Source organism: Geotrypetes seraphini, chromosome 17 (assembly GCF_902459505.1).
Source record: "Geotrypetes seraphini chromosome 17, aGeoSer1.1, whole genome shotgun sequence".
Taxonomy (NCBI): domain Eukaryota; kingdom Metazoa; phylum Chordata; class Amphibia; order Gymnophiona; family Dermophiidae; genus Geotrypetes; species Geotrypetes seraphini.
The window spans coordinates 28,463,303-28,475,311 of NC_047100.1; the positions used below are offsets into that span (position 1 = coordinate 28,463,303).

General features: G+C 42.6%; 1 protein-coding gene across 1 annotated transcript in view; it reads right to left on the reverse strand.

The window, feature by feature from the left end:
* Positions 1–7,582: 7,582 nt before the first annotated feature.
* Positions 7,583–12,009, reverse strand: part of LHFPL4 (LHFPL tetraspan subfamily member 4) — a 77,009-nt gene continuing 72,582 nt past the window's right edge. Inside the window, exon 4 of the mRNA XM_033926622.1 lies at positions 7,583–7,663. Coding sequence (XP_033782513.1) covers positions 7,583–7,663 — 81 coding nt within the window. The remainder of the gene's footprint in view (positions 7,664–12,009) is intronic.

A 12,009-nucleotide genomic window follows, 5' to 3' on the forward strand; every position in this document is an offset into this window, starting at 1 on the left:
GGGGACAGAGAGTGGGCGCAGCTATGGCAATCGGTAAGTGCGTGGTTAGTGTGGGAGTCCTTACTGCCCATTCCTAGGAGGGAGGCGTGGCCTAGTGATTAGAGCGGCTACCTCAGCACCCTGAGGTTTTGAGTTCAATCCCAGCATGCTCCTTACGATTCCAGGCAAGTTACTTAACTCTCCATAGTCCCAGGTACCACAGTTAGATAGCGAGCTCACCAGGACCGATAGGGAAAATGCTAAGAGTACCTAATCACTATTCAATGTATCTGGAGTACTGCGTCCAATATTGGTCGCCGTACCTTAAGAAGGATATGGCGATACTCGAGAGGGTTCAGAGGAGAGCGACACGTCTGATAAAAGGGATGGAAAACCTTTCATACGCTGAGAGATTGGAGAAACTGGGACTCTTTTCCCTGGAGAAGAGGAGACTCAGAGGGGATATGATAGAGACTTATAAGATCATGAAGGGCATAGAGAGAGTAGAGAGGGACAGATTCTTCAAACTTAAACAAGAGGGCATTCGGAAAAGTTGAAAGGGGACAGATTCAAAACGAATGCTAGAAAGTTTTTCTTTACCCAACGTGTGGTGGACACCTGGAATGCGTTTCCAGAGGGCGTAATAGGGCAGAGTACGGTACTGGGGTTCAAGAAAGGATTGGACAATTTCCTGCTGGAAAAGGGGATAGAGGGGTATAGATAGAGGATTACTGCACAGGTCCTGGACCTGTTGGGCCACCGCGTGAGCGGACCGCTGGGCACAATGGACCTCAGGTCTGACCCAGCGGAGGCATTGCTTATGTTCTTATGTAAACTGCTTTGGGTGAATCTCTTCATGAAAAGGCAGTAAATAAATCCCAATAAATAAATTCTCCAAATGGCGTCCTGAAGTTAGGTAGTGGTAGGCATCCTACCGCCATCTAACGAACCGATCATGACACATTAAAAATAAAAATGCAAGCGCCGTTCTTAGGCACCTGTCTCATGCCTGCAGAGGTGCATAGGAACGCCTAAGGCCGTGTGGACGTGGTATGTGCCGGAAGTGGCCTTAGGTATCTGTAGGCGCGAGACTGGCGCCTTCAATGTAGGCCTTTACAATGCTGGCCTCCATTTAAGAAGCGATTCTGGACGTGGCGCTTGCTGGTGATTGACATGCAGCAGGTCCCCCTTATGCAGGCACTGCATCCAGAATCAGGCCCTAGGTGACGTCCACATGCTAATGGGAATATTAGTGCATGGCTCCTATTGCCAAAATGGATAATGCAGTCATGTTACAGCTGCACCAAAAGTGGCCTCAGCGTTTGGGATGATCCCGCACTAGACATGGGGCAAGCTACTTTTTAGTGCAGCTTACTTAAAGGTCCCCTAAACTTTTCCACTCTGAAAAAAGACTGGGAGGGAATATTAGCAAAACAATCCCATAATCTTGCTGGGCTGGGGGGGGGAAATTATATTGTAATGAAACAAGACAATGCTAGTGGACAAGCAAAGAGAAATTAAAGCAGTTCTCAGAATCAAAAAATTATTTTGATTTATACATGAATTACTTCCAACTTTTGTGTTTCTTACTATGAGGTATTTAGCAATTTGGGGTAATAGTGAAGGATTTGTATTTGGAGTTTTGTTCTATATGAGAATGAATTTAGTGAAATGTATATTTTTATTGTCTGCCTTGTAGTCAATGTTTAAATTTATTATTTTTATTGACTACACAAGTTAGATAATGCATGTCCTGTATTTTATTCCATGAAGGATTAATAGATCTTAAAGAAGACCGTGCGGAAGTCTATTGTGAGACCTTTAAACAGTAGTTTGACTGCTTTAGTGTAAGAAAATATTTGGGGCATTTCTTCTGCTGCTGATTTAATCCTCTGTTAGGAATAGGATCTTTTTCTTGCTATTTCTGAGTGCGTGTGGTCTTCTCTTATGAGTCTGGTTTTTATTAGGTAGTCGGGGGCATTCCTTATCGGGATCTTAAAGGCAGTGATGCCTAATTTAAACTTGATCCTTGCATTATGTACTTTCATATAGTAGGACTGTAGAGGTTCCAATTTCCATAGTCCGTATACGAGTCTTACTGCTGGATTATGCCAGTTTTACTTAGCCTTCACTGGTTACCAGTAGCTGCTCAAATTGGATTTGAAGTACTTTGTATGATTTTCAAGCTGAGACAGAGTAAGTGGCTAGCAGGGATGATGTTTTTGGAGGTTCCACCTCTGAAGCAGGTCGATGCATGATCAAAACAATTTGAGCAGTTTGAGCGATACTACTCGTGCAAATGGGAATGATGAATTTGAGGGTTTGCTGGTTTTATGTGTGAAACTGATTTTAGGATTACTGGTTACTTGAGACGTTAATGATTGTATTTGTCTATGGTTGCATTGTGTATGGTTTTGTTTTTGTTGGGGTTTTTTTTTTTTTTTTGTAACTTGCTCAGAATTGCAGGATATGCAAGTAAGAAATTTTTAAAAGTAAATAAAATAAAATTTTGAACTAGTTGTAGACACGACAGCAATGTTTTTAGAGCAAAGAACTAGTGTTACAGTAGTCTAGTCGAGATAGGATTAGGGATTGCACTAACATTTGGAAAGCCTCATGTTTCTATAGCCATAAAGCTCTATGACCTCACAATGCAAGTGTTAAGAGCCTTAGCGTCTGTTAGTGTCTACTGAGGTGCAGTTCTGGTGCCAGATTTTAGGTAGGCAACTTGAAAATCAGTTTAAAATGTTGTTTACACAGTGTTTTTCACGTAGCTTGGACACCTAAAAAATCTGTTTAAATCACACTTTCACACAGACAATGCAAGAGAGCTACAACACAAGCCACAAATAAACCCAAACGGATATACAGGGAGACACGTTTCACGTCCCATTTGAAAGTCGACGATGGAATTGGCTCCGCCCTGAGGCAGCAGAAATGTTGGTGTACTGATCGTTATTTCAGATAAGTCTGAGTTTATTTCACTTTGACTACATTGAGTTTTCATTGAAACACACAGAGCTTTTTATTTTCCCAGGGGAGGTGTTTTTGCCTGAACACCGTAAGTCACTTTTGTGGTAGTGGGAGGGTTTTCTTCTGAGGCTTTTTCCTCCCGTTTGGGTTTATTTCTGGCATGTACTGTAGCTTTGTTGCCCTCTATTGCATTGTCTATGGGAAAGCATTATTTAATCTGATATTTGATTTTCACTACATCTGTGCAATTTAACCTAAAAAAAATCTGCGCCATTTAGAGAATCCAGGCCTCAGTGTCCGTACCTATTCTGTAAGCACGCTTTTAAATAACAGATGATCAGATTTATAGCGTGCTGGCCACCTTGGTTAGGAATTAGAGAATGACATGGTGACAATATTCACCATTTCCATCCCCATGGGAAACCATCCGGTGTCATTCTTTAGTGACTATGTCAACCTCAGTCCTTCTACACCAGTATCCTTCAGTGCAAGGCTTGAGGGTCAGGGGCTGGGCCCATTCATACTCTTATTCTTATGTGAGCCAAGTATAGGGATAATGAACCCATTGTGACATCATTGATGAGGTTGGCTCTTAGGCATTATGACATCACAATATCTGCTCTGGATACCAGAGACTGTCATTCTTAAAAGTCTATCTCAACCTCAGTCCTTCTACATCAGCATTCTTCAATGCAAGGCTTAAGGGTCAGTGGCTGAGCCCATTCATACTCTGATTCTTATGTGAGCTAAGTATAGGATAATGAAACCATTGTGACATCACTGATGAGGTTGGCTTTTAGGCATTGGTGGAATGAGGCATTATGACATCACAACCTAAGCTCTGGAATATTGCTACTCAACCTCAGTCCTTCTACACCAGTATTCTTCAATGCAAGGCTCGAGTATCAGTGGTTGTGCCCATTCATAGTCTGATTCTTCCCTCTCTCCTTAAAGAATGACATGGGGATGGTTTCCCATGATTATCCACGGGGGACGGAAATGGTGATGAATTCTATCACCGTGTCATTCTCTATTAGGAATTCACCGTCATTCCGCTATCCTTCTTATCTTTCCATTTACCTTTCCCCCAGTGGCGCCCCCCCCCCCCGCCGTGCCCTCCTCTGCCCCTCCCTGCTCATTCTCTGCCACTACGCAACACTCACGGCCTCCCTTCCCATCCATACATCATTAAATCTTTGGAGCTTCTCCAGCCTGCTGCTTGTGCCAGCGTTGGCTTTCTCTCTGATGTCATTTCTGGCCCCACAACCTGGAAGTGATTCCAGAGGGGAGCTGGGCCCAGCGCCTGAGAAGTTGCTCACGCTGGTGGAGATTTAAAGAGATACAGGGGTGGGGGGGGGGCGGAAGGGAGGGCACAAGCCTGGCATGAGGGGGCGGAGAGGTGCTTGCACCCCCACCAAGACAGCGCTCGGTTAGTAGTAGCTCTTCCATTTTAATTTGTCTTCTATGAATACGTTTCCTTTCCTATCATTACTGTGCCTCCTTTCCTATTTGAATCTTGATTTTAGATTGTAAACCGCTGAGATCTTTTCAGGGTTCTTTAACTAAGGTGCAGTAACCGATTTAGCACGTACTAATCGATTATGCATGTGCTAAATGCCAAGGCGCCCATGGAATATAATGGGCGCTTTAGCGTATGCTAAATGGATTAGCGCCCCTTAGTAAAAGGATCCCTTAGTGGATCCAAGCGGTATAGCAAGTTCTAATGAACTATATACTGTAATAGAACACCACCCAGCACAAACCTTCTCCCCTCTGTTAGAATAACGGGGAGCACAGTGAAATTAATTCCTGAAAACACTGAGCGAACTCTGTTTTAATCTTTCTACGGGCCTATTATTTATCTCTTGTTTCTTGTATAAGGAGACATTTTTTTTCTCTCTTCCTGGTCAACTAATGGCTCTTTGATTGTCCATTCACTTGAAGTTCTTTTCAGCCAAAATATACATTTTAACTCATCTTGCCTGTTGAAGGAGTGGTGAGGATCGTCTACTGCTTTTTGGAGTACACCCTGTCGCAGGCCTGTCGTTTTCTTCTCTTCCCCTGTGAAACTTAGCGTGTAAAATTTAATTGCAATATTACACAAAACTACATAACATTTCCGGGGACCCATCAATCTTGGGTAATGATATGAAATGCAGAAGTCAGGACAAACACAGCAAATTCACAAAAATTTGACAATTACTACTGTAACTAAAAACCTAAGGGCTTATTTTTTTTAACTTGCAAAACTGTTCATTTCTAACCCAGCCCTGAAGATCCTAATTTGTGACTTTATCAATCCCTTCTACCTCAGTGGTCTCCAACTCAAACCCTTTGCAGGGCCACATTTGGGATTTGTAGGTACTTGGAGGGCCTCAGAAAAAAAGAGTTAATGTCTTATTAAAGAAATGACAATTTTGCATGAGGTAAAACTCTTTCTAGTTTATAAATCTTTCCTTTTGGCTAAGTCTTAAGAATAATATTGTCATTTATAGCTAAAGAGACGTATGATCAAGAAACTGTTTTATTTTATTTTTGTGATTATGATAAACATACCGAGGGTCTCAAAATAGTACCTGGCGGGCCGCATGTGACCCCCGGGCTGCGAGTTTGAGACCATTGTTCTACCTGAACCGGACACCAATATCTTTTCCAGCAATTGCAGTTCTCAAGTTGTTGTTCAAATTCATCCAATACATTGTTATATATCCTAATTTAGCATATAGACCAATGATGTCACTTTCTGTTAACAGTGGTCAGATTGCATTCCCACTAATGAATACCCATAATGCACAGGGATAGCAGGACAAGACTAGTGAGTTACATTGAATTACAACATCAAAGAAATACAGTACTTCATGTGGGACGTCTATTTGGCATCAGCCTTAGCACAGTATCAGAGAGAGAGGGAGGAATGGGAGGGCAAGGTAGGAATCCTGGCTCTCTTGCCCTGGGAAAGGGTGGTTGAGACAGGATAATTTTTTTTTTTTTTTTAAATGTCCTTTTATGTATCTGCTTTAAAAGGTTTGGCACATTCATCAAACTTCAGAATGGCCACATTTCTAATGGATGTGTTCTATTGGAAATTATGAACAGAGAGTGTCGGCAAAGGTTTTAAACTTGTGAGAAGAAATGGTCTCCTGAATAGGACCAGACGGTCTTTTTATTGAATCACTGAATCGCTCTACTCTTGACCATTATTATCATGACTGAATCCTCCTGCTTTGTCAATTGGTCCTTATTATCAGTATATCCCCCAAGGGGGGTTAGGTGGCTCGGTATTATATCCCTGTATTCAACAGTCTTCAATTTCAGCCAAAAGACTGGGAAGGGGCCATCGGCAATTCATAGCTCAGAACCCCTTGTTTGACCCTCCACTTGACCTTAGCCAAAAGGCCGAGAAGCAATTTGACTTGCTCAGCATACACATTGTCATACTTGCATTAGACTTCAAAATACTGCTCCTGCGCTATTTCAGCCGTCCTCTAGCTCGCTCACTGAATTACTTGTGCAAGAGTTCCAAGGTTCTGTGCTCCACACGACATAAATGTGAAGCCTCCCAGAGATTCAGTACCAGCGCAGAATCCCCCATGCTTCTAGCAATACCAGATTCCAACAGTTTTCCCCAAACGCTGCCATTTCCATGACCTGCCCTTGCCTAATTTTACTCAAAGGGAACGGGATTTTGAAGAATAATTCAGGTGCTTCCAGATCTACGTGATTCCTTATAGAACTGTGATCAGAGCTGAACAACTCCCTCAATGAGGAGGGCCCAGGAACATTCAGATCTTACGGTTCAGACTTTATGGCTACAAAAATAAATTGCTACGATGTTCTTATTGGCCGAAACTGAATTTGGCGTAACTTATTTCAAGCTTTTGCGCCAATTTGAAATGCTACATTGTCAGGTATCAAGAAAAAGGAGCCACCTTCCTTCCGCTTAACCTGTCCCCCCTATTTCACAGCTAAGAAAGATTTCTGCCTGTCTGTAATGTATCTCCCCCTCCCACCCCCACCCCCTCCCTACAGGAACGCATACATCACGGAGTAATGCTGGGTACAGTCTGTGCAGGAAGTCAAAATCACCTTTTACCCTTCCACAGAAGATCTGTGAGATCAACTTGCACCTAAAAATAGCAAATTAAACTTTACATTCTTCATTTTTTTTTTTTTTTTTTAAACATGGTACTGTACAAAAGGAGGCTGCTTGGAGAATGATGGCAGCAGCGCAGTTTCAAGTTGAGTTGCATTTGGTGTCCTCCACTTGTAGCATCTAATACTGTATATCCTATTTACAGCTTTTCTACGTCATTGCTCAGGCGAAGGTTGAAAAGAGGCAGTTGGCTGGGAGCGTTTTCTGCTGGGAAGCCACAAATGTTTGTCTAGTTTCCATGGAGTAGGAATAGTTTTGGTTTTTTTTTTACTCCGTTTGTTATGTTCTTGATTTTTTTTTTTTTTTCTTTCTTTCCAGGTATTTTCTTCTTTTGTTCATTGGCTTTATAAAGTTGCAAAATTTTGCATGGGCTAAGAAGATTGTCCTCAACCCAGAGTATATTTAGGGGGGGGGGGTGTCTTTCCATTCTCATCCTCCGCTGGTACTTTTACACCTTATGTACATTCAGTGACAAAATCAAGAGTTGGCGAGGCCACGAGGGAAAAAGCGAGATCTGGGAGGGTTGGCGTCTTCGACTTGGAGACGCATCACCCAGAACTGCCAAAGAAAAGAGGCATTTATGGAGCAGGCGAAAAACAGGGAGGGAGACCCATCGATGGTAGGCATGGGGGGGGGGGTGTCAGAAGAATTTCCAGTATGTGAGGGGATACTTCAAACGATCAGTTGCTTTCTCAGTTCACTTTATATTCTCTGAGGAAAGAGAGGAAGAAGAACAGTGTTAGAAAAAGACAGGAATGAAACATACAGTCTGTGATTTTGCTCTGTGGGTAGGATATAGAGAGAAATAGAAATGAAAAGGGGAAAAAAAACCCCACTCGTACAGCAATGGGTAAGAAGTAGGGTTAATGCTTTGTATTTCCCAGACTAATGGGTCTCCGATAATGGATTCAGATGAAGTGGAAGGCTTTTTGTAGTCCATTAGCAAGGCCCTTGATCCTTTCCTTAGGTCACACCAACCTTGTGTGTCAGTGTACTATCCAATTATCCTCCCCAACAACCAATGCTCTAATATCTCTTGATACCATTTAGGACATTAAGATCAACAGAGCAGCATCTCTTGATTATTCCCTCCCTAAAAGTTATCGGCACAAGGAGGTCTACTATCTTTTCGGTCATAACTCCTCAGCTCTGCAATAGTTTACCAAGCTATTTTGTGTGGAGAAACATTATTAGAAAAAAAAAAATAAAAAATCAAAGGCTCTTTAAAAAGCTTTCTGTATAGAGCTGCCTTTGAGATATAACTAAGACGATTTGCCTATGTTTAAAAAAATTTTAAACTTTATATTTTAATATCCAACACCTAATTCGTCCTCATCTGCAGGACTTAATTCATTTTGTATCTTCCTTCTTCTTCCATCTCTTTTCGTCTTTGCCCTCCCTGATGTATTACTCATATATCTTCTCTTTTTCTTGAATTATTCTAGTTCATCCCCCTTTCCTTTTGTTATTGGTATTGGATTTTTCTATGTATATATTAATTTGTATTAATTTACTGTAGTGTTTCCCCCCAATTTTTTTTACATTTGTAATACGCTTTGAAATATTTGACAATGCGTGTACATCAAATTTTAATTAAAAACTTGAAACTTGAACCGCAGTGATGTCAATGCAGTGGCATAGTAAGGGGGAGGGGTGCAGACACCCATCCTCCTCTCTGCCCTCCCACTCCCCCCCTGCTGTGCGTGCACGCCACTCCTCTTCCCCTGTACCTCTGAAAACGTTCCTGGCACAAGCAGGAACCCCTCATCCTGCTGTTGTGCCAGCGTCTGATCTTCCTCTGAGGTCACTTCCTGGACCCGCGCTTAGGAAGTGACATCGGAGGAAGAGCTGGCGTGACAGCGGGATGGAAGGGGGTTGCTGCTCACGTCAGGAACGTGTTAGAGGTACAGGGGAAGAGAAGCAGACTTTTTGATCAGTCTTAGTTTTTGAATTTACATCCCAAAGTAAGATGGTATTTGCACTCACTGATTCTATCCACTGAAATCAGTGGTGCAGGTTCCATAATGCATCAGGTAAAGTTGTTAGAAATCCAGGCGTGGCCTACAATTTCCTCTTGGAACTGGACCACTTGCCAACGGTGCAACAGATGGCTTACCTGCTGCCACCTTTAACCTATTCCACAGCAAAATAACACTACTCTGTCTTGTGCCACACAGCCCTGCTGTATCAGCTCTAACTTCTCCAAGATAAAGTCACGGCTCTGAGCAGATGTTTGCCTCCATCTGCCTCTTGACCCACATGTCGCTGCAGTAGGTAGAAGATAGGGGGAGACAAAACCAACATAGGAAGGAGAAGAACTGGTGCAAGGCGGCCTCTTCAAAAACAGTGAGTGAAAAAGGACTTCTCAAAATAAAACTACGGAAGTTAAGAACATAAGAATTGCCGCTGCTGGGTCAGACCAGTGGTCCATCTTGCCCAGCGGTCCGCTCACGTGGCGGCCCTTAGGTCAAAGACCAGTGCCCTATTTGAGTCTAGCCTTACCTGCATACTTGTCTAACCTTGTCTTGAATCCCATTCCTATCTGTTGAAATTCAAGCAAAGGTTGTTGTAGAGCCTCACCCATATTGGGTTGGAAACAGAGACATTCTGGGGCTGATTCTACAAATGGTGTCCCGATTGTAGGTGGCGGAAGAGGTCCTACCATCGTCACACCAGCCAATTGGGATGCATGTTTAAAAAATAAAACCCCTGCCGTGAAGGACGCCTACAATGTAGGCATCTGACTTGCGCCTAAGGAGGCATCTAGGCTTGCCTACCCATGCCAAAAGGGCGGCATTGGCATGGCTTCTACTGGAAGTGGCCTTGGGCATCCCTATGCGTTTCCGTAAAATGCCGGCCTACATTTAAGGCATCTGTTAGAAAAAAGGACGCAATTTTCTAAAGAATGCTGATGCGTGTTGACATGCGCTTGGTGGCTGCTTCTTAGGCAGCTGCCGAGATCGGCGTCCTTTAGAGAATCAGGCTCTCCCTGTCTTTATTTGTTTTAATACGTTTTTGATGCACTTTTGTACTTTTATTTTGTGGCGAAGTTCTTTTTCATTCACTGTTTTTGAGAAAGCCGCCTTGCAGGGAAATTCTCTAAAGGGCGCCTAAAGTTAGGTACCTAAGTTACTCTCCCCCCTCCCTTTTTACAAAACCGCAGGGCGCTGAATGCTCTGCGCTGCTTCCGACATTCATAGAGTTCCTATGAGCGTCGGGAGCAGCGCAGAGGATTCAGCGCACTGGCCTGTGCTAAAAATCACTTCCACAGTTTTATATAAGGGGGGTTAATTGGCAAAATACCCTTAACAGGCTCAATAAAAATTTTATTATGCGATAGGCACCTATCCAATTGTATAAAAGATAGGGCATTAAAAGACAGGGAATTCTTTTAAGAACATAAGAATAGCCTTACTGGGTCAGACCAATGGTCCATGAAGCCCAGTATTCTGTTCTCACGGTGGCCAATCCAGGATCCTAGTACCTGGCCCATAGAGTAGCAACATTCCAGAATCCCAAAGAGTAACAACATTCCAGAATCCCAAAGAACAACAAAAGATTCTAGAACCCCAAAGAGTATCAAGATTCCAGGCAGCGTCTCAAAGAATAGCAAGATTCTGGAACCCCAAAGAGTAGCAACATTCCATGCTACCGATCAAAGGGCAAGCAGTGCCTTCCCCCGTGTCTTTCTCAATAAGAGACTATAGATTTTTCCTCCAGGAACTTGTCCAAACCTTTCTTACAACCAGCTACGCTATCCGCTCTTACCACATTCTCTGGCAACTCGTTCCAGAGCTTAACTATTCTCTGAATGAAAAATAATTTCCTCCTATTGGTTTTAAGAATATTTCCCTGCAACGTCAGAGAAATACTCTTAAAACCAATAGGGAATTAAATCAGCTGGGAAACTTTGTCAGTCTTATACTTTTAAGCTGGTTGAGATTTGGAATGGACTACCGGGTTCTATTAGAATGATAGGCCAATTTTGAAAAACCTTAAAAACTGTGTTTTTCCCCCTAATATTTAAAAAGTATACCTGCAGTATCCAGCAATCGATAACAATGCAAGATCTACTTGTATGATCGTTTCTAATTTAAGCTCCACTACTTTCATTTTGTACCGTTTTATGTCTATTCTGGCCTCCTAACTATTTGTAAACCCAGTCGTGGTCCGATGAGAGAAATTGAAGACTCAAATTAGATTAGGTGCCTATCGCAAGGTGCCTAGTGACGCCTAATGCCTAAGTGGGCGTTTCTGTGGGTGAAGCGTGACTTCGGCGCTGCTAAGTGCGATTCTCCAAAATCTTAAGTGCCCGAAATGTGGGCCTTTAAAACCCTCGCCTACGCATAGGCACTGCTAGCTGTGATTCTGTAAACGACGCCTGTGTTTTAGGCGCTGTTTAGAGAATCATCCCCTAGGTCTTCTCCTTCACACATTGTTCACTGCATTTTGTGATTTTCCCATAGAGAATTTCTCTTTCTTTTTTCTTGTTTCTGTAGCCCTTTAAACAACCCAGCTACAAGGTACTTAGTACTGCCTGTAGGATTTTGTTGTTTTATTACACAGCAGGTACGGAAAAACTAGAGTCTCTACAGGACACATTTTCTCTTGCATATATAGGAGAAAAGACAACAAACCAAACTGAAAAGACATATAAAGTACAGTAAAACCTTGGTTTGCGAGCATAATTTGTTCCGAAAACATGCTTGTAATCCAAAACACTCGTATATCAAAGTGAATTTCCCCATAAGAAATAATGGAAACTCCCAAACCCAAAAAGTTTAATACAAAACACTGTATGTATTTGTATTGCAAGACCTTGCTTGTTTAGAACAGTCATAGTAACATAGTAGATGACGGCAGATAGACCCGAATGATCCATCCAGTCTACCCAATCTGATTCA